At 42.0% G+C, this 24,369-nt stretch overlaps 1 protein-coding gene across 2 annotated transcripts in view; it reads right to left on the reverse strand.

Moving 5' to 3' along the window:
* NEURL1B (neuralized E3 ubiquitin protein ligase 1B) overlaps positions 1-24,369 on the reverse strand; it is a 537,508-nt gene that overhangs the window by 63,681 nt on the left and 449,458 nt on the right. Inside the window, exon 1 of one of the 2 annotated variants that reach the window (XM_040344540.1) lies at positions 19,143-19,433. The exons of the other annotated variant lie outside the window; for it this stretch is intronic. Within the exon in view, the coding sequence (XP_040200474.1) occupies positions 19,143-19,173 (31 nt within the window). The 5' untranslated portion in view covers positions 19,174-19,433. Of the gene's footprint in view, positions 1-19,142; positions 19,434-24,369 lie in introns of those variants that run through there. 2 annotated transcript variants of the gene reach the window in all.

Consider the following 24,369-nt stretch of genomic DNA (forward strand, 5'->3'; position numbering starts at 1 on the left):
ACTGAAAAATATTTCTGGGAATAGCATACTGCTTATTACATTGTTACATAGTTAGTCAAGTAAAAAAAAACAAAAAAAAGGACACAAAAGTCCATCTAGTTCAACCAATACAAAAAGGGAAAAAAAAATAAAGAAACGCACCCACAAACAATGCCATATACACAATCGTATACCCACAGTTGATGGAGAAAAAGTCAGAAAACCCCAAGCAAAGCATGATCCAATTTTCTCCAGCAGGGGGAAAAATTCCTTCCTCGTCCCCCCAAGAGGCAATCGGATATTCTCTGGATCAACTTGATCAATAAATGTTAGTTAGTATCTAGGTATATTATGTAATGTAACTGTAAATCCAGTTTTTGCTTAAAAAAAATAAAAATAAAATAAAAAAATCTACTGAGCTGGCCAGAACCAGCTCTTGAGGGAGTCCATTTCAAATTTTCACAGCTTATGCTGAAAAAACCTTTCCGTATTTGGAAATTAAATATTTTTTCCTATAAAATGTAAGGGAGTACCCCCTTGTCCTCTGTGATGACCTTAACCACTTGCCGACCACCCGCCGCATATGTACTGCGGCAAGGTGGCTCTGCTGCCCAAATCGCCGTAGCAGTACGGCGATCTGTGCACTATCTTCCGTGGGCTCCGATTGGCCAGCAGGGGAGCCAATCAGCGGGTCCGGCAGACTCGATGTCTGCCCCTGATCGATCACAAAAGACAGACTGGGGATCTGCGGAAGTAAACAAGGCAGATCTCCGTTCTGTCAGGGGATGACACCGAGATCTGTCTTCCTGTTAAGCAGATCGGATCTGTGTGTTTCCTCGATCACACAGTCCCCCATACAGTTAGAAAACACAAACAGGGAACACATCTAATCCCTAGATCACCCCTGATGTGAACCCCTTCCAGGCCAGTCATTAGAACAATGTCAGTGCATATTTTTAGCACTGATCACCGAAATAAGGTCACCGTTTAACCACAATGTTGCAGTCCTGCTAAAAATCACTGCTCGCCGCCATTACTAGTAAAAATAAAAATACCATAAATCTATGTCCTATTTTGTAGACACTATAACTTATGTGCAAACCAATCAATATAACCTTATTTTTTTTACCCAAAAATATGTAGAAGAATACATATTGGCCTAAACTGATGAATACATAAAAAGACGTAAATTTGGTTTGGCTACAACGTAACGCAGTGCTGCATCACAAAAAAATGACCCGTCATTAAGGGGGTAAATCCTTCTGGGGCTGAAGTAAACAACAACAAGTTCACTATATGGACCCCTAATGTTTTTGTACATGTTGATCAACCCCCCCCCCCCCTAATCTCGTCTTCTCAAGAGAGAATAAATTCAGTTCCTCTAATCTTTCCTCATAGTGGAGTTCCTTCATGCCCTTCTCTGCACTTTCTCCAGTTTCCCAATATCCTTTTTGTGAACTGGTGCCCATATTATCCCTCACTAAATAAAACTCACTGTCTTTTCGAAAAAGACTATCTATAAAGTTCAAAGCTTTTTTTTTTTTACATTTTTGACTTCTCATGATGTCAGATCTAGTAAAGAAAATTAGGATATCAATGAAGGACTGGATATATCATAGACAAGCTGTTGCTAGTACATGTCTGTTTCAAAACTTAAAGTAAATAATGCGTAATTGTCCGTTCAATTAAGGTTTTTATTATTTGTGCTTAATGTGGGTGTAGGTGAGCTTTAACATTCTCATTGACACATTAGAAAAACAAAAGGATTTAAAAGAACTCCCAAGCGTTAACAAATAGGTGTTCTGTTTATGAAATAGCCTGGCACGCCCTATCCACCATGGTCATTCATCGCAGTTAAAATAAGCTTGATCTGAGAGCAAATAATTATAAAATTCCCTGACCAATTATTCAGGTAAAAGCTATTCCAGATATACAATGAAGATGGATCACATCACAGAGTATATGGCTGCTGTGTTATCCTATTCATAGTATTTAGTGGGTTCAAAAACCCACATTGGCACACAGTAGATTAAAACATGGTTTCATAAATAGACAATTACATGACACCGTTTGTGTTACAAAATGTGAATATACTATATGTGGAGAGGTGGTTTTGTGTAAATGGATAGCCAAGAAAACTACACCATTTCTTTTTTATTTATGCTCAATAAGTTCTTAAAATGTTGGACTAACAAAATGGCACAACACATAAAAGAAATTTAAAATATAGTTACTTAAAAAGATAAAAAAAAATCCCAGGCAATTTTTTTATTGAAATAAACAGGTTTTTAGTACATATATTTTTAATATTTAAAAAAAAATCTTATTATTTAAAATATCTTCCCATCCTTGAGTCTGCCACACTGCAGATAAGCAAATCAGCCCACAAATGGCGAAACTTTTTTTTTTTCCTGTGAGAAATTGGGATCCAATCTGTTACACAACAGATGTACCAACAAGCTGGGAAATGTGTGTGCAGTAATGAGTACTTTCAAATGTTGGCTATAAATTGATCCTTATTGCACCCTTAAGGAAGGCCTTGATCATTGCTTTCTCACTGCACAGGTATATTAAATTGATGCAGAACTGTGCCATTTATTCCCCTTCACATCAGGTTTTCTTTGTGCAGTATTATTAAAAGTTAAATGTTATAAAGTTAAAAAGATCATAAAAAAAAAAAAAATCCTCTGGGTATCTCAGTTTCCAATTTATGGGTGCCCCGAATACCAGGGTCCTCTTTTGAGCACAATATTATACATGCATTATAAAGAATATATCAAAACATTATCAAGGACAGTTTTTATAATACTAGCTTAAAAGGTTCTTGGGCCACTGCCACATAGTACAATACCAATAATCTTTATCAGTCTGTAAGGGGGCATTTTTCATCCTGATCACCAGTGTAAAGGCCCGTACACACGGTCAGACTTTTTGCCAACAAACTTCAAAATCCGGTAAGTTTTCAAATTAGTCCGACCGCATGTACGCTCCATCGGACAAACTTTTTCGGGTTTCATTGGACAAAAAGTTCGGTCTGCAAACGGACAAACTTTTCGGCAACAAAAGTCCGATGGTGCCTAGTCCGACCGTGTATACAGCAAGCCATCGGACTTTTGTACAAAGTGCAAATACGCATGCTCAGAACCAATGTTAAAATCAACCAACAATAGCAGACGTTAACCAAAGGGTGGCGGTAAAGAGCAGAAAAACCATCTGATGTTGGGAAAGTTTTAGAAAAGTTGGCAGAAAAGTCCGAGCTTGTGTATGCTATGGGTGTGACCGGACAACTCCCTTCGGACAAAAATCCAAGGGAAAGTTTGTTTGATGTCCGACCGTGTGTACGAGGCTTAAGGTGCATTTTTTCCCCACTTACACTCAATATTTTAGCAGGGGTTTCCTTGGAACAGAAAGTGATTTCAAGGGTTCCCCTAGGATAAAAAGACTAGCTTATATGACTACCTTTACATGTTCAAACAACAATAGATTTAAATAATTATTGCAAAAATTTGTAGTATATTGCCCTAGAAACCAACATTGTGTGATCAATACTGTATAACAGCGATACAAAAAAATGTAAGCTCTAAAATATGTTTGTCTTGGAAAAATATATAAAAAGGCAAGTCACCAAAGTAGGTAGGAGTACAACTCTGCCTATATTAGGTGCTTAGTAATGATATTATGGATATAATATATAATGATATAATTATAGCACCAGAATCTTGAGCACTAGGTATAAAATTACTCTTCCAAACAGTCAACACAAACGTATCCAAGAAGACAAAAGCCAACTCTTCAGATAGACTTCACTAGCTACGTCATGCAAATCATTTGCGACTATACCAAACACCCACCTATTTTGCAATCATGTAATCATGACTCATTTGTTTATGAAAAGATGAATATGCTTGCATGACAATAGCATACATGAATCAATTAAACAATCTTTCTACTGTTTTGCACACAAACCCAAAAAAATCACCAGGATCACAGAATAATACAGGGGTAATATTATCAAGGCTTTGAGGGTGGATTTACTAAAACTGGAGAGTACAAAATCTATTGCAGCTGTGCATGGTAGCCAATCAGGTTCTAACTTGAGTTTGTTCAATTAGGCTTTGACAATAAAACCTGGAAGCCGGTACCTGGTTTCTATGCAGGGCTGCTCCAGATTTTGAACTCTCCAGTTTTAGGAAATCAACCCCAATGTTTTCATACCCCTCTGGTGTCTTTCCGACTTGAGAAAGGTCAATAGGGTGGTCTGCTGCTAATACAGGCATGAGAAATGCTTATGTTTGCGGACGACAAAAACACCACTCAAACAATACAGTGAATAAACTTGTGTCACCCACGCAGGGGACATAACTTTAAAACACACGGTCTTCAGATAGATGGGCTAAAGGGCATTGAGAGCCCTGATCCGCTATCTGAGAAATACAATTAATTTTGTATTTAGTCCACACAACAAGCTCTGGTAGCATAAAGAAGTGAAGTAGGGAGGGGTTCTTTCAGAGATGTGCATTGGGTGACACCACGGTGCCAGTGTATTTTTCACTAGTCAGTCCATCACTCCAGGCTCTGATAGTCCTCCTGCACATAGATGGAGTTAGAAAAATACGGAGCCTTGTGGTCACAAAATATAAGCGCTTGCAGAGCTTCCAGGGATCCAGCAATGGCCATCTTCAGCATAGTAGATCAGTTGGTCTGGTACGGGGAGAGCCACCAGGCGGAAGTAACCAACTGAGTAGCCATAAAATATTTATGGGAGTCTAGGAGGTCTCATAAGTGTAGATAATTTGTATCTTGGATGGTGAGTGCCCCATGAAGTAGAGAAATTTGATTCAGGCGGGTAAAAAAAGATTTAGCGATCCAGGAAAGTGGAAGTAGTAAGTTAATTTGGGTAGCTTTTCATATTCAGTAAATTGATCCGCCCCAATAGGGAGAGTGGCAGAGATTCCCACGCATTCAACTGATGCCTAGTATCATGTATAATCAGGGGTTAGGTTTAAGGAGATATACTCTGAGGCCTGCCAAGAAGACCACACTCTAAGGTATTTAAAGTGATCCACTGACTGGAGTGGGAGAATTGGAGGAGCGGAGGCCTAGCTCTCGTGATCAATGGGGAATAGTAAGGACTTGGTCCAGTTAACTTTAAACCCTGTGAGGGTGGAATAGGAGTTTAATACATGTAATGTTTCTTGTATGGAAGTCCCTGCATCATTCAGGAACAATATATCATCAGTGTACAGGGCTATTCTCTCCTCCAACCAGCCCACACAAAGGTCCTTAATGTGTAGAGAAGTGCAAAGCGCCTCCGCCTCTGGTTCAATGTTTGCAGACATTTTTAACTGTTAGAATGGTCAGATCTTTCAAACCATGGTCTTCCATAATTTGAACACGATTTAGGTCTATGACTAAACTGGTCTGTAAAATTGTGAAAAGGTGAAATTTAAATTTCCTAGGAAATGTAAACATAGTGGCACCTTTATAATCCAATCAATTTCTCATGATCTACAACCTATACGGAGGCTGCTCTTGATATTCAAAGGTTGACTTTTTGTCCTTTTCTATATCTGTAATCACTCTCGAAGTATGCAGAGTGCAGAAAAGGTACAGGTAATCTTTGATATGCTGGTTGTGGCAAAAAGTTTTGCTTCACCTTCCCTATGCTGTACAGCAGGCAAGATGGTGGCATCCAGCAGGGGAATAACTGGGTTTTAAGGCAGGCCAAACCCCGGAGGGGGGGGGGTTCCCCCATCCCCAAACACAGTGATTATTGCTAGCAGCTATACCAGCAGGCTGGTTGTACCCTAATCGATCAACTTGGTACATTCAGTTTGCCTATACATGGTTCGAATCACAGCCAGTTCCTGCTGAATCGGCCGTGATTCAAACCATCTATGGCCGGCCCAAGGGGCAAGCTAAAGCAAGTTTCTCTCCATGGATTATAAACCAGTAAATTATTTATAAACTGAATATTTCTTAGCTTTCAGCAATTTCTGTAAACCCTGGCAAAGCAAAGGGTTGCTTTAACAAGAATATTTGTATACTATTCCAGTAACATTTTCATGAGGCAAATTTCAAGGGAAAAACAGTGGGCAGGATCTTCCTTTACTACACATATATATATATATATATATATATACACATATATATATATATATATATATATATATATATATATATATATATATATATATATATATATATATATATATATTTTAAAGGATCGGGAAAAAGTTTATAAACCTTAGGAAAATGAACATTGGGGGGTTGACTGTACATCATAAAAGAACACATCTGTATGTAGGAGATGTGGAACAGGACAGGAGTAAGAATATTGAGACCAAAGCCTTTTGGGGTTAGGTCAGATTATCTTCAGAACTCACACACGTAAATCACAAACACACTTGAAAGAACCAGAGGAATTTTCATGGCATGTACACTTCTCCATTTTTATATAAGGTTTTGCACAACGACAAACCGAGGAATTTCAGAGTACATGAACCCAAATTATTCTTAGAGGGAACTGCTCCATCATTCTTTATTCTAAAAAACACATCTGAGTATATTCAGCGCTTCAACTAGAGAAAATATTTGATACATCTTTCTTATGAGCAGTGGAAGGAAAGTAAAAAAGGAAAGCAGTTTCGCAGAGCGACCAGATTTACCTTTACAATGAAGGCTGTAGAGTGACAGATCATGCACGCTGGTTCCAGGCTACATTCCTCTTCAATTTTCATAAATGATTCGCAAATAGTCTCATCAGTCAAATGCATTCTTGCCAAAAGCCTTTAGTATTTTTCATTCCATACTTTTAGCACAGGAGACATGCTGCACGTCTTCTCATCCTTAGCCTGGAAATTCGAAGGAATTCAGTTCCTTATCCATCTACACTACCACAGCAAGTGCAGTCTAGACTGGTAGGACGACCAAAAACAGACAGGCATGCCCGATGAAATTGGTAGGGCCTGAACTGGATTATGGTTTGGAGGAGTAAGGTTCACAGCTTCTTTCTTCTTGCATTAAGAACTGAACGTTTGAACCCCAAGGCTGCATTCACACCCAAGCGTAGCATCTTTGAGCATTTTTCTTGCAGGTTTTTTTTTTCTTAGCCAATACAGAAAACTATCATCTGTTGAATCATTTGTTGCTAGGTATATCACCTTTTCTATTAGTTTCTATTTTTATTATTATTGGAGTTAAGGTTAGGTTAGAATTTTTTTTTTTTTTTTGTTAGGGAGTTGATAATACCAATAATTGAATAAATAAAAATGTAAAATAAATACACAAATAAATAGAAATAATAAATTAAATAAATGAATACTAAAGTAATAATATTTAACCCTTATAAAACTAAATAATAATAATAAATAAAAACGCCCTAACAGAAAATAACTAAATTAAATATTAGTATTATTAATAGTATTTTTTTGCTCAGATTTGGGCGTTTATTATTATTATCAACAATTTAATATTGTCTAGGTTAGGGGTAATTGTTATGTATGCATTATTACATATTAAAGCAGAGGTCTGCTCAAAAAAATAAATAAAATAAGTACCTTACTTACAAACAAGATTGATTTGCATGCAATGAAACCAACATGGAGCAGTTGTCCATATCAACCAATCAGGCCTTTTTCCCCAATTTTGGCAGCCAGAGCCAACGTATTTACCACCAGGTCAGAGATTTGTCTCAAATTCAAAAACTCTAATGAAATGCTCCAAAATTAAGCCAGTGTAATATTAAAAAGAGAATGCCATAAAATAGCCTAAACACCAAAAAGTAAGAAGCCTTCCTAATACACCTGCTACTGCACTGCTCTGCAAAAACATCATGTGTGCGCCATTTTGGGTGACTAGAATTGCAACCAACCTTTAGAGATAACCATTCAAATATTTACATATTCTTAACCAGCCGTAAATTAAACGTTAAAAGTGGTTGTAGAGGCTTAAGGTTTTTTTACCTTCATGCATTCTATGCATGGAGTAGAGCTGCACATTTCTGGCTAAAAGGAGAATCACAATTTATTTGCATAGAATAAAGATCACGATTCTCGTGGTGCAACAAAAAAAAAATAGCTATTTCGATTTTTGATGATTAATCGTGCAGCTCTAGCATCGAGGTAAAAAAAAAAAAAAAAATAACTCTGTGCAGCTCCCCCCTAATAATTACCTGAGCCTCATCCAGCGATGTGCATGAGAGCCTCAGCTCTCCGGGAAATCTCCCTCATTGGCGGAGACAGCAGCCAGTGAGCCAATGAGTAGAAAGAGGGCCCGAACCAAGGGGGCGGCCTTAATGTGAGTGAATGTACAAACCAACTATACCATGCACGCGCTACAATGAAAATCCCAGAGGCAGTGCTATTAGAAAAGAAAAAATGGGTACATTTCCAGCAACCCAGAGCGGGCAATTAAAGCTAAACTCTGGGCTGGTGTAAAATGTACCCATGCACAATGGAAAAAAAACAAGTGGCTCTCTCTATGACATAGCAGTTCACAGTGAGCAAAAGCCATGCTATGTATCCTTTTATTTCCCACCTTCATTCATCATCACCATTTTTGCACATTCAGAAACATTATACCATGCACAAGGCAAAGACTTTCAGGGCACAGATTAACTTAATTAATGTCTCTTGGCAGAAGCGTGTGGCAGATCATAAAATCCTGAAAGGGAAGCCAACATGTAAACACTGTCCTGTTATGCAGACATGAAAAGCCCAAGTAAATGACTCCAAGAATGCTGGACACATGGCATTTTTAAATGTTCTACTCTATAAAACCAGCTTTGAATCCATGAGAATGCCACAAATAGATTGCAAGCAGCTGGGCAACCCACATGAGTACTACAAAAGCAACTGAAAGGGCAAAGTGGTCAAACCTAAAAAAACTATAAAATTACCGATACCACTAAATCTTGCCTTTTTTTTGTTTGTTTTTTCTTTAAATCATTTTATGTTTAGGCAGTTAAATTCTAAAGTTTCTGAATAACATTTAGGCTGAAATATTTGTTTAATATTTGGCCATGTTACATTTAAAAATTAAGTATTTAATTTTTTACCCTTGTTAGAATATAATAGAAATAAACAAAACTACAGCTGATGCTTCCCATGAAAAAAAGAGAGAAGATAGAATATTACTTTTGGCCTTTATTAATAACCCCGCTGAGGCGGCCGACATCGTTCCCCAGTCTTCCTTCCGTGTTCGCACGGTGACATCACTCCCACGCATGCGTGCGGGAGCCACCATTTCTGGCACTGTGAGACGGACCTTCAGAGCACATGTGTCGGTCATGTCATCGACTGCATGCACACTGAATCTCTTAAACTGTGTTATGGAGATATTTACAGTACCTACAGGTGCCTGTAGGTAGAAGTGGTAGTACAAAGTTTACTACCACTTTAAAGAAGCAGTCTTCCCATATTTATCACAGGTTCTTCTAGTTCTCCATGGCACAAAGTGCATTTGGCACCGTTTAGTTTTCAACTGGTGCTGTGGATGCTGAGCTAGCATGGTCCCTCCTCCCCCCACTGCTGTCCGATTACACTGACCTGTAGGAAATTTATATTGAGGGGAATTTATCAAAGTCGGAGCAGCCAGAATCTACTGCAGCTGTGCATGGCAACCAATCGGCTTCCACCTTTCTTATAGCAAACTAAAGATAAGCTTATTGGTTGCAATGCACCACTGTTCCAGATAAAAAAATAAAATAAAAATTGTCTCTTTAAGAGCTATGGGTGGAAGTGACGTTTTGACGTCGCTTCAGCCCTGCAATGGTATGTAGCCAGGTGGGGGCCATCTTCCCTCTCTTGGCCTTATACCACAGAGGGGAAAGGACCGATCGCCTCCGCCAGCTCCTCCGGTAAGCGGCAGAGGGCACTGGAGCGTGGTGGGAGGGGGCCCTCTGCCGCCACCAATAAAAGTGATCTCTTGGCGAATCTGCTGCAGAGACCACTTTTATCTGAACCCGGACCATTTACTGAAGAAGAGGATGCCAGGGTTATGGCAGCTAGCTGCTGCCATGATGATATTCCTCTTCAAAGTGCCGACGTATATCGTCGTGAGATGGTCCTGAAGTGGTTAAATAGGTATATTCTTCCATGGACATACCTGCCTGGAGTTTGTGTGTGCTTAGCACTGCTACCTAGCGGCACTGGTTCAAATTCCAACCACGACACTATCTGCCTGGGGTTTGCATGTTCTACCTGTGCCTGCGTGGGTTTCCTTTGGGTATTCCAGTTTCCTCCCCCCACTCCAAAGACATGCTGGTAGGGTAATTGGCTCCCGTCTAACTAGTGCCCTAGTAAGTGTATGAATGCGAGAGTTAGGAACGTTAGATTGTAAGCTCCTTGAGGGCAGGGCATATGTAAAGCACTGCATAAGCTGACAGCGATATATAAGTACTTGAAATAAAATAAATACACATGCCATGCCTACACCCCAGTCTTGCCAGGAAAGACTGACAGCAGAAGGATGAGAAGCAGCTGGAATAAGGAGAAGAGAACTGACTGCAGGAGAAGAGATGTATAAGCGCTGGGGAAAAAAAAAAACTGCAAGAGATAATCGACAATAAGGCATGGGAGAATGAGAGTGGCATTGGGTGGACATAGGGGGGTCAGTAGCTACTTAGCTCTCCGGAAACACTGCCCACAAATTGGGCTTCATATGGGGTGGAGCTCACAGCCAAAAATACAGCAAAAAACAATGCAATTTTCCTGAAAATGGCTGTCTGTGCTATTTATTTTTGAAGTGCAGTTTTTTTGGACCAGCAGGTAAGATTGTATTCTGACTCAGAGGCCTTCTTTAAGAGAAGAAATAATACCTTATGACTTTTACAGAAAGGGGAATGGAAGTCTTTGCAAGGTTTCTTAGATGTGAAAGCCATACAATGTAAACAGTATTCCACTTTGTGATAATGTATTAAAAACCTTGTATAATCTATAATCATCTATATACATGGAGCCAGCTTCATTGATTTTTTTTTTCTCCTCGCTGCTGATTGAAAACAATACATACTCTGTCGTAAAGAATGGTAGCAAGAGACCATGTGGTCAGGGGCGGACTGACAACTCATGGGGCCCCCGGGCAATAGAAGACTATGGGGCCCCTGGGCTTACAGATGGCCACCACGCCAGGAGGCAGTGCAGAGGCAGGGCAGCTAAAATCTCTGGATTTTCGCATCAGAAGCATGTCGGTTTCAGACATATCAGGGACAGATGTAAAAAAAACATAGATTTTTATGGTTTTACTGAGCCTGGCAACCCTGATGGGGCCCCCTAGTGACATGGGGCCCTCGGGCAGTGCCCGACTCAATGGTCAGTCCGCCCCTGCATGTGGTCTAAGCTGGGTAAAGAGTTGGAGCTTTTTTTTTTTAAATAATTGCAATAAGGTGGTGCTTTCATATCCATTAGTTAGTGGTGTCATTCATTTTCTCGTTCCGATTTATGCAAAGCATGAGTTTTAAGGATTGGTGAAGTAAAAAAATAAAAAAGGAAACTTCCTAAAAAGGTAACTTTGTAGCAATCCTGTTTGAATAACGTCCCAGATTAAACGTCCTTTGTAAACACATGAACCTCCAATGTGCATACTTGGAAATAGTTCAGGTAAGTTCAACAAACATCTACCTGCCAGAGACCTTTAAATGTATTCCGAATCCATGAAATGATCGGAGTTAAAGCACAAGGGCTTTCAATGGCGGGGGCACAGCCTCTAAGATTTATCTGGAAGGCCAGCTGACAAGCTCACAATTTCCCGACACACAAACCATCTGCCGGGGGCCCTTCATTGTCCGTCTGCTTTTGGCTTTTCAAAGAAAATGTCTGATTCTTTCATGCAGAAATACACATTTTTGTAACAAAAATACATGAGCAGCTTGGATCTACCAACATAAACAGCCCACATGTGAAAACACATACTTTATATAAATTGCCGGTTAGTTCTGGTCTGTATGCAATCTTGACATTTTAACAAGCAACATATCAACAGACACGTTACAGATGAAGCAACTAGGATGTTTACAGGCCTTTTATATCTAAGCAAGGGTAACAAAAAAAAAAAAAGAAGAGAACATATACAAATCATTTTTTAACTGTGTACAAAATCAACGGATACAATTTAAAAAGTACATGTGCATACAAAACATTCTACAACTATAATAGTGATCAATGGAGGATTGAATTGGGTGGTATGAAATGAAGAAGCCGTGTCATAAATAGGGCGATCTTCATTAGCCCATGGTAGGGTTGAGCTGACGACCAGCGTCGTAGCGGTACGTCGTTGATTTTTAAGTGGTTATACCAGGATGATGCCTGTAGCTGCAGGCATCATCCCAGTATCGTTTACACCATGGATGCTCAACCTGTGGCCCTCCAGTCCCATCATGCCTCTGCCTTTGGGAGTCATGCTTGTAATTATCAGCCTTGCAATGCCTCATGGGACTTGTGGTCCTGCAACAGCTGGAGAGCCACAGGTTGAGCACCCCTGGTTTACAAAGTACTGAGCCAACAATCTCTTCTCTTGTAAAAAGCAATCTTATGGGCCAACTAGCTGCTGGATAGCTTTTACAAGCAGCGAGAGGAGATGTGCTCCCCCCCCCCACCTTCCACGGCTTTTTCAGGCTGTCCATTCCCACCGGAACACCTGATTTACCAGCCAGCTGATCATAGAGGCAAACAGAGACTGGAACCACTCTGTTCGCCTCTATGATATAGGAAACCGGAAGCGATAAGCAAAAAAAAAAAAAAAAAAACACTTCCTTTTTCCCTGGATGTACACAGCACCATTTTTAAAAACGAACAGCATTTGATCACACAGATCTTGGTGTGATCAAATGCTTTTAAGGGCAGAGGAGGGATCTGGGGACTAATAGACCCCAGATCTCTCCATAAACAGTACCTGTCACATGCCTATTGCTGTCACAAGGGATGTTTACAGTCCTTGAGACAGCAATAGAACCGATTAAATATTTTTTTTTTATGTAAAAACGACAGTGTAAATAAAATTAAAGTGCCCCTGTCCTCACAAGCAAAAGGCGAATGCATGCGTCAGTCCCACATGCACGCAAACTGCGATCATCCCACACATGTAAGGTATCACTGCAAATGTCCAGTGTCATTTTAGCAGCAGACCTCCTGTGTATATCTAAAGTGGTAACCTGTGAAGGATTTTAAAGCAATGCCTATAGTAAAACTTGGTGTAACATCATCTTTTAAATTTTACCAAAATATTGTGTTTTTGTGCAATAAAAAAAAAATAGAATAAATGTGTTTGAAAGACAGCTGCGCAAATACTATGTGACATAAATGATAAGAATGTAAATAAAGTTGCAACGCCCACCAATTTATTCTCTAGGGCATTGATTTTAAAATGATCGATTATATATATATATATATATATATATATATATATATATATATATATATATATATATACACACACACACACACACACACACATTATATATATATATATATATATATATATATATATATATATATATATATATAAATAAATATAAATGTTTAGGGGGTCTAATAAATTTTCTAGGACAAAATCCTGATTGTTGCATGTAAACAAAAAGTGCCAGAAAAGGCGTGATCTTCAAGTGGTGAAGGAGAGGGTTAAACAGACAAGTCATTAGCGGGGGTCTAATTCTGCCCAGAACAGGCTCAATGCTTGGATGTCATTTCTCCGGTTTAATTTTGGCATCTCAGCTGTTTTTTGTTCCTTTGTAGCATGTGTGGGACAATGGCAGCCGCGTCCTCGTGGCATCTGTCCCCTCTCAAGTTATATGGGCACATGGCTAATCCCTGCTGAGGAATAATAGCTAGCTCCTGCAGAAGTCTACCACCTTCACGTACAATACAAAGAAGGGTGAATCAGTAACTAAGGACAGCCTAACAAATCTTTAATAATTCCACTATTAATAATAAATAAATACAACTATTTATCATTCTTATAAATGATCCTGTAACTGCAATACACAGCTTTTCTTGTATCCCATTTTCAGTCCATTATAGGTTCAGTAACATTGAAACACTCCGATCTCCCGGAAAAAAAAAAAAAAAAAAAACAGCTCAGGAAAACATTTAACCCAGAACAGCGTCGCCCAAGACTTGAGGAGAAGAAAGGGTTAATGACGATCTACCATGATCTGGTTACGCGAAACTGCTAATCTTTCTAATCCCTGCTTACACATTCGCCTATATGAATTATAGGCCTCTTTATTTCAAGGGGAAACCCACCGAGGTATCGCAACCACGATCGGGAAAGATCTTACCACAATATAACCGGCAGCCTGGCTGTGCAGTTACGGGATAATAACATATTCCAAACAGAAGATGGAATAAAAAGAACAAAGGTGACCAAAAAGGAGCCAATGTGGAAGTTCCAGCACAGGCTGCCGAGTGTGGAGTCCTGAGTCTATGGCGCAAGAAAGGCGAGAGAGGACTCCGCCAAGTGCCAGATGATCCATGGCATTACCTCAATACATCCAATGAGTATTGCAGCTCAGGAAGAGAGTTACGTATAGACGGCGAATGGATATTAATAGAAATGGGATTGAAATAGATTTCTTGCCCACTGGAAAGCACCAATGATGATAATAACGTTCATGGGGATGTGCTCTCAAATACCAGCATGGGAAGCAATACATGTGGATGTGGGAACCTTTACCAGCTTACTATACTGTAGTGCTGGATGAGAACATTTCTGTATGGAGCCAAAATTTCCTAAAACCAATGGTTGAATCCAAACGTGAAGACTAGTATTTATTTCACTGCCCCGGCGCTACTCACGTATGCGTTCGCTTCTGCACGCAAGCTCGATGGGAGCTTTAAAAATATTTGTTTTTTCTTATTTATTTTACTTTATTTTTTATTTTTACACTGTTCTTTATATAAAAATGTAATTATCACTTTAATTCCTATTACAAGGAATGTAAACATCCCTTGTAATACACAAAAAGCATGACAGGACCTCTAAAATATGAGATCTGGGTCAAAAAGTCTGCAGATCTCATTTACAAAAATAACAAACATGTCAAATTTAACTGCACTGTACAAGGGTTTTGCACAGAGCAGCCCCGATCCTCCTTTTCTGGGGTGTCCCGGCGGTGCTCCTGGCTCCCCCTCTTCATCAGGTGCCCCCACGGAGAGCTTCTTTCCAAGGGGGCACTCGTGTCCTGCTGCTGCTGCGTCCATGCACACAGCCCCCCTGGCTCCCGTTTCACTGGATTTGAGTGACAGCAGCGGGAGCCAATGGCCATCAATTGACCTAACGATCTATCCAACGAGGACCCGACACAGCAGCTGGAGCTGCTGGGCTCATATTCGTCGCTTGAATGATCAGGTTCAGGTAAATAAAAGTGGATTGAGGGAAGCTACTGCGCAGGAGGTTTTTTCACGTTAATGCATAGAATTCATTTAGGCTGCATTCACACCTGAGCGACAAAACGCCTGAAGCGCGACGCTCAGATACGCTGGAGGGGAGAAATAACATTAATCTCTATGGAGATGGTTCACATCTCCACGCCGAACGCCGATCGCGTGAAGCTCAAACAAGTCCCGGACCCTTTTTTGTTGCGCGTATTCAGGCGGCTTCGGCGTTCGGCATAGCCGACAATGACCTGTTAAAAAACCGCGGTTAAAAACGCTGCGTTTTTTTGCGGCAAATCGTGGTACAAAACGCCACAATTTGACGTGGCAAATCAAAGTACAAAACACTGCGCTAAGGTGTGAATGCAGCCTAAAGGAGTTGTAAAGTAAAAAAAAAATTCACCTTAAAAAACATCGGATGCTGTCGCCCCCCCCCCCCCCCCCCCCGAGTCCCCGTTATACTTACCTGACCCCTCGAACGTCCTGCGCGGTCCCGAGATCCTCTTCGCCGCTCAGCCTGGCCGCTGATTGGCTAGAGCAGATGGATTGAGAGCAGAGCACTGTTGTCAATCACATCCAGTGACGCGGCGCGCCGAGGGGCGGGGCCAAGTGATACAGCGAGCGGCTATGGCCACTCGCTGTATCACGGGAGCGCACCCTGCAATTACTCACCACCATGCGAGCTCTCTCGCATGACTGTGGTCAGTACTTGCGGGGAGGACCAGAGACAGCCGCCGAGGAACCAGAGAAGACATGGATCGGGGACACAAGTATAACATGTTTGTTATTTTAAAGAAAAAAATGTTTTACTTTACTAACCCTTTAAGGCGAAAAACCTTGAGGGTTTACAACCCCTTTAAAGAGTATTTATCTTACACTACTCAGAGGGTTAACGTAAAGAGTACCTGTCTTATACTACTCTTTAGAGGGTTAACCTAAAGACTTATGCTGGCCATACACTATACAAACCCATTTTCGAAATACGAACATTTGGCCATGAGCGCAAATGACCGATAAATCATTCAGAAAGACATAAAAAAAAAATTGGGTTTTTTTTTTTTACATTTACCGAGTGAAGACAATTCAGATGGGAAACACATTAACCTTTCAATTTATCGTTCGTTCGGCAGAAAATTTCCAAACTTGTCCTTCGTTTTTTCGGTTCAAAAACGTCTAAACGATTATTGATTTTGTTCCCGTTAACTGTCCGAAAAACTGTCTAAATGACCGAATTTCGGCCGATTTTTCATCTAGTGTATGGCCAGCATTACTCTATTTATCATAGGGTCAACTTAAGGAGCACCTGTTGTACACTATTCATCATACGAGACCGCCTGTCTTACACTATTAACCACAGGGTCAACTTAAAGTGAGCCTATCTTACAATATTCATCAAAAACAGATCTTCATGGTATCGGAGCACCACAAAGCAAATTCCCCCATCCATTCCTTGTCTCCATGCTTTATTTTATTGATCACTTTAAAAAAACACAACCCTCTAGCATTTCTGGCCGTTGCCATCTTGAGTAGGGGAAATTATTCATGTAGAAAAGGCATTTTCAAACTACGGCTGTTGTGGAACTACATATCCCATGAGGCATTGTAAAACTCTGACATTCACAGACATGACTAGGCATGATGGGAATTGTAGTTCCTGAACAACTGGAGGGCCGTAGTTTGAAGACCCCTGATGTAGAGTTTACTTCCTGGAATCCATCTGCCCTTAGCTCGAGCATGCACGCAGCATGGGTACAGCTGGGTCCTGACCATAGGATGGCCTGGGGCATTTAAAGTCCCCTATGTCTAGTGTGATTGTGGGGGACATTATAGCCACATCGGTCTCAAAAAACAGAAGGAAACAGACTTGTGAAGGATAGTACAAGGCTGCCTTGTGTAGATATGGATTGCTGAACTTCATACAAATCACTGTGTCCTCCCACACCAGGGAATGGAGACACAGCGCACCATCAATGGAGCCATTCTCCCAGGATCACATGGGGGCACCTGTCTGGGCATCCCTCCTGGCTACTTGCTAACCAGCACCAGCATTGCAAACTGGCACAGCCGTTGAGATTTAAAATCCTCAAAACACACACTTCACCTAGGAAGCTTCACATCGGCCCCGCCCACTCATATTACATTCTATCACCTCCATACATCGCTGCTGATAGTTACTACAGGCTTCTATAGAGACAGGCTGGAGATCGGTGATCGCTAAGCACTTCCATATATTCTTACTTGGTACTTATACACACACACACACACAGGCAGGAGATCGGTGATCACTGCTCACCTCCATCATACATTGCTAAATATCATATACACAGTCAGGCAGGAGATCGGTGATCACTGCTCACCTCCACCATACATTGCTATATAGCATATACACAGTCAGGCAGGAGATCGGTGATCACCCCCATACATTGCTATATAGCATATACACAGCCAGGCAGGAGATCGGAGGTCGCTGCTCAACCCCCCATACATTGCTAAATAGTATTTACACAACCAGGCAGGAGATCGGTTTTCACCCCCATACATTGCTGCCCAGTATATACAGAGATAGGCAGGAGATCGGTGATCATTGCTCACCTCCACCATACATTGCTGTATATATACAGCCAGGCGAGAGATTAGTAATCACTACTCACCTCCATACATTTCTATATGGTATATACGGAAACAGGCAGGAGATCAATGTTCACCTCCATACATTGCTACATAGACAGTCTGGAGATCGGTGATTGCTACTCACCTCCATACATTGCTACATAGTATATACAGTGACAGACAGGGGATCGGTAATTGCTACTCACCTCCATACATTTCTACATTGTATAGACAGTGACAGACAGGGGATCGGTATATCGGCTCACCTCCATACATTGCTACATTGTATATAGAGTGACAGACAGGGGATCGGTATATCTACTCACCTCCATACAATGCTACATAGTATATACAGTGGCAGACAGGAGATCGATGATTGCTATTCACCTCCACACATTGCTACATTGTATATAGAGTGACAGACAGGAGATCGGTATATCTGCTCACCTCCATACATTGCTACATTGTATATACAGTGGCAGACAGGGGATCGGTATATCTGCTCACCTCCATACATTGTATATACAGTGGCAGACAGGAGATCGGTATATCTGCTCACCTCCATACATTGCTACATTGTATATACAGTGGCAGACAGGGGATCGGTATATCTGCTCACCTCCATACATTGTATATACAGTGGCAGACAGGAGATCGGTATATCTGCTCACCTCCATACATTGCTACATTGTATATACAGTGGCAGACAGGAGATCGGTATATCTGCTCACCTCCATACATTGCTACATTGTATATACAGTGGCAGACAGGGGATCGGTATATCTGCTCACCTCCATACATTATAGTATGTACAGAACCAGATCGGTGATCCCTGCTCATCCCCATACATGACTGATCTATACAGGCCAGACAGGTCACCTCCATACATCTTATACACAGAGCATTGCCCCCTCCATGTCCGTCTGTCTATACAGAGCCAGACATCAGATCGGTATCACTGATCATTTCTCTTTTTTTAAAAATAAACATCCTTCCGGTTCCCCGGTCCGCTCTATCCTATGGGTGGAGGAGATCCCCTCATTGATCCCATTCTGTGGATTCCTCATAGACATGCAATAAGAGGAGCCCGTCCATGTATGACAGGCTGGGGGTCACATGGAGGATGGACATGACACCATAGATCACCGAGGACTGCTCCCAGGATGCCGAATGCTGGCTCACCTGGCAGGGTTTTGTGCACCGTGTTCCCCATAGCGGTAGGTGTAGCAGCGGCAAGAGATCACTGTGCCCTGTCCGGGCCACTGAAGGTCCATTTAATCCGTGTCTTCCGGTAAATGAGATCGGGGTGTCGGTCCTCCCGGGTCTATGGACTCCTCCGCCGGCCGTCACCGTGCACAGCTTACAGCCGGAGCCGAGTGACTACATCTCCAGCCACAGGCGCTCCATCACCGAGAGGGGCGGGGCCGCACTGACAGCCAAGACACGCCCCTCCCTCCCCTCAGCCTCTGAATTGATGAGGCTCAGCGGGGGGCACAGATCGGGCGACCAATACATCACACAGTCATTGCTGAGCCCTATTGTTTACTTTCTTATTAGAAGAGGATCCACGTATTATACAGGATTTATACAGTGCCAACAGTTTGCTCAGCGCTTTACAACATGAAGGCAGACCGCAGTACAAAGTGTTACAATACAATTCTATACAGGAGGACCCTGCTCCTTAGAGCTTACAATCTAAAATATGTCACCTTCCTGATTACTAAGGACGAGCTCAGGCATGTTCGCACCCCCACGCACGCCAGGAAGCTGACACTCCGCAACGCTAATCACAGGTAGTGGGACATTTCCCGGTCTGTGCAGCCGCGGATCAGGAAATGTCTCGCTGCCTGTGATTAGCGCTGAAGAGTGCAGCTTCCGGGCACGTGGAGTTGCGAACGCGCTTGAGCGCATCCTTACAATTACCACAATCGATCAGATATGAATGGCAGTTCATCATCACAGGAGATCAGTGATCACTTCTATTATACACAACATTTCATGTCTTCTCGGTCCTAGAAAGTTATCACCGTGTCTTGGTATGAGATGAGGAGTTCTATTTATTGATGGCAGAGAAAAGCTGCCTCTGGTGACTATAGACACATGCCTACTGTGCCCAATTGTAAAGCTACACAGTGACTGCAAAAGGGCTATTATTTTCCACCCAGCTAAAGCCGTTGTTCTATCAGATTACCGCTACCAATCAGATTGTGCAACGGAAGTGACGCTCCGACCAAAAAATACTAACTGCGCATGTGCTATGCGTTCCACAGCGCTATGCTTTCCAACATGCGTTCCATGGCGCTATGCATTCCACAGCGCTATGCTTTCCAACATGCGTTCCATGGCGCTATGCGTTCCACAGTGCTATGCTTTCCAACATGCGTTCCAATAGCGCTTTGCGTTCCACAGCGCTATGCTTTCCAACATGCGTTCCATGGCGCTATGCGTTCCACAGCGCTATGCTTTCCAACATGCGTTCCATGGCGCTATGCGTTCCACAGCGCTATGCTTTCCAACATGCGTTCCATGGCGATATGCGTTCCACAGCGCTATGCTTTCCAACATGCGTTCCATGGCGTTATGCGTTCCACAGCGCTATGCTTTCCAACATGCGGGAGCGCCACCTAGCGGCCAGCGTGAGAATGCACCCTAAGATACGTCGGCGTAAGAGACTTATGCCAGTCGTATCTTAGGCTAATGTCAGCGTATCCAGCTTTCTGAATACAGAAAGTAGATACGCCGTGTAAATTCAAATCTGCGCCGGCGTATCTATGGATACGCCGGCGTAAATTCTATCTGAATCTACCCCATTGTTTTTAACTTTATCCAATTAAAATGTAAATCATTTTTTACATAAGTCTATGTGTGTGCCCATGAAGTCAATAGCCCAGATTCTCAAACAAGATACGACGGAGTATCTCCAGATACGCCGTCGTATCTCTAAGTTGCGCGGTCGTATCTATGCACCTGATTCTTAGAATCAGTTACGCATTTATTTCCCGTAGATCCGACTGGCGTAACTGTGTTACACCGTCATATCGTAAGTGCATATTTACGCTGGCCGCTAGGTGGCGCTTCCGTCGAATTCCGCGTCGAGTATGCAAATTAGCTAGTTACGCGAATTCCCGAACGTACGCCCGGCCGTCGCAGTACATTTACACCATTTACGTTAGTCTTTTCCCGGCGTATAGTTACCCCTGCTATATGGTGGCGTAAGTGTTAAGGCACTGCACTTAAAGTGATTGTAAACGATGAAAGGTAAAACATTAGTGTATAGATATAAAAATACATTATAAATAGCCATTTCCCTTTTTATATGTGATCACATTCCCTCTGTTCTCAGCTGCATAAGAGCTGGGGGGAGGAGAAGCAGCACATCCCTTCCCAGTGAATGTCTGTGCAGCGGGGGGGCATGTCAGGACAAGTCTGATCATTGGAGGAGAGCAGGCTGATTTCCCAGTACATCTAGAGAACTGACCACGTTGTGCTCTCCTGCTATGGCCCCTTTCACACTTATACGACTTGTCCCACGATTTTGGACTGCAAAATCGCTTGACTGCCATTCATATTTTTATATATTTTTTAAAACCGTTATGGGTTCTCCCTTCATGAGCATACCAGGCCTTTTGGTCTGGTATGAATTTTTAAGGGGAACCCCCACTCCGAAAAACGGCGTGGGGGTCCGCCCAAAATCCTTACCAGACCCTCATTTGAGAATGCAGTCCGGCCGGTCAGGAAAGGGTGTGGGGAAGAGCGAACTGGGATATGAGTGAGGGCAAGATGGTCCCCACCCGTCCCCATAGCATAGCAGGGTGGAAGCGGCGTCAAAAAAGTCACTTCCGCCCATGCTTCTTAAAGACATATTTTCTTGTTGTCATTTCTTTAAATGACAATTTTTTTTTAAAATTCTAAATATGGGTTCTGAGGTCTTTTTGAGTGTAAAAAAAAAAAAATGAATAAATAAGAAAACTATTTTAAAGCGCCCCGTCCTGACGAGCTCGCGTGCAGAAGCGAACGCATACGTGAGCAGCGCCCGCATATGAAAACAGTGTTCAAACCACACATGTGAGGTATCACCGCAATCGTTAAAGCAAGAGCAATAATTCTAGCCCTAGACCTCCTCTGTAACTTAAAAGATGCAACCTATAGTATTTTTTATAGTCGCCTATGGAGATTTTTTAAGGGTAAAAGTTTATTGCCATTCCACGAGCGGGCGCAATTTTGAAGCGTGACATGTTGGGTATCATTTTACTCGGCGTAACATTATCTTTCACAATATAAAAAAAAATTGGGCTAACTTTACTGTTGTCTTATTTTTTAATTAAAAAAAGTATTTTTTTCAAAAAAAGTGCGCTTGTAAGACCGCTGCGCAAATACAGTGTGACAAAATTATTGCAATGATCGCCATTTTATTCTCTAGGGTTTTAGAAAAAATATATCATGTTTGGGGGTTCTAAATAATTTTCTAGCAAAAAAAACTGTTTTAATCTTGTAAACACCAACAAGTCTGAAAAACAGGCAAGGTCCTTAAGTGGTTAATAAGTGGGCCCTCAGATCCTGGCACCCCACGCTAAGTGAATGAGTATGGGGTAAATCGTATCCCTACACATTCACCTGGGGGGGGGGGGTGTAAAAAATAAAACACACTACACAGGTTTTTAATGCAGCTCCGGGGGTAGGAGGTAGGAGAAAAAAATGTCTTGGCGTCGGTAACAATGCCCCATTATTGGTGTCAGTGAGAGGAATAGTGCCCCATTATTGGTGTCAGTGAGAGTAATAGTGCCCCATAGTTGGTGTCAGTGAGAGAAATAGTGTCCCATCATTGGTGTCAGTGGGAGGAATAGTGTCCCATCATTGGTGTCAGTGGGAGGAATAGTGTCCCATCATTGGTGTCAGTGAGAGGAATAGTGTCCCACCATTGGTGTCAGTGGGGGGAATAGTGTCCCATCATTGGTGTCAGTGGGAGGAATAGTGTCCCATCATTGGTGTCAGTGAGAGGAATAGTGTCCCATCATTGGTGTCGGTGAGAGGAATAGTGCCCCATAGTTGGTGTCAGTGGGAGGAATAGTGACCCATTATCAGGGTCAGTCGGAGGAATAGTGTCCCATCATTGGTGTCAGTTGTAGGAATAGTGTCCCATCATTGGTGTCAGTGAGAGGAATAGTGCCCCATAGTTGGTGTCAGTGGGAGGAATAGTGACCCATCATTGGGGTCAGTGAGAGGAATAGTGTCCCATTATTGGGGTCAGTGGGAGGAATAGTGTCCCATCATTGGGGTCATTGAGAGGAATAGTGTCCCATCATTGGGGTCAGTGAGAGGAATAGTGTCCCATCATTGCTGTCAGTGGGAGGAATAGTGTCCCATCATTGGGGTCAGTGAGAGAAATAGTGTCCCATCATTGGGGTCAGTGAGAGGAATAGTGTCCCATCATTGGTGTCAGTGAGAGGAATAGTGTCCCATCATTGGTGTCAGTGGGAGGAATAGTGTCCCATCATTGGTGTCAGTTGGAGGAATAGTGTCCCATTATTGGTGTCAGTGAGAGGAATAGTGCCCCATAGTTGGTGTCAGTGGGAGGAATAGTGCCCCATCATTGGGGTCATTGAGAGGAATAGTGTCCCATCATTGCTGTCAGTGAGAGGAATAGTGTCCCATCATTGGGGTCAGTGAGAGGAATAGTGTCCCATCATTGCTGTCAGTGAGAGGAATAGTGTCCCATCATTGGTGTCAGTGGGAGGAATAGTGTCCCATCATTGGGATCAGTGAGAGGAATAGTGCCCCAAAGGCCGGACAAAGGCAAGCAAAGGGCCACAGTTTGGAGACCATTGTATTAGATGCTTCAGCCTGACTAATAGACGATCCCTCTGATGCCATTGCCCTGCACTTATTTGCTTCTACACAGCTCAAATGTTTGTATCTGACCCTGCTGAAAGGACAAGTCCTGGATAAGAGACGTTTGTCACCAGACTATGCCCTGTTTGTCACCAGACAGGGCATAGTGTCTTCCAAACCAGGCTCTTCCTCTTATATCAATGAAATACTTGCTTTTCCTAGAAATACTGCTAGTAGCACATGGTGGGCAGCGGGCACCGCAGCCTCTACAGAAAACAATAAAGACATTGTTCACATGTGCATTTTTAGATGTGATTTCATGCAGCTTGACCTTTAAGAAACTACTTTCGTTTTAAGCTAAATAAAATCGCCATTGTAGCTTTGGAGCATTAGGGTCATTTCATCTATAGCACCAAAAATAAAGCTCAACAGCAGGCAAACAGATAAATATACAAATATTTACAATATACACAAAGAATCTGCGTTTCTGTCCATTCTGTCTTGACATTTACACAGCTCTGCCACATAGCACAACCATATATGGCAGAGCAGAAGTGTATGTCATTTTTTCCTCACAAAT

This window comes from Rana temporaria, chromosome 3 (genome assembly GCF_905171775.1).
Source record: "Rana temporaria chromosome 3, aRanTem1.1, whole genome shotgun sequence".
NCBI classification, from domain to species: domain Eukaryota; kingdom Metazoa; phylum Chordata; class Amphibia; order Anura; family Ranidae; genus Rana; species Rana temporaria.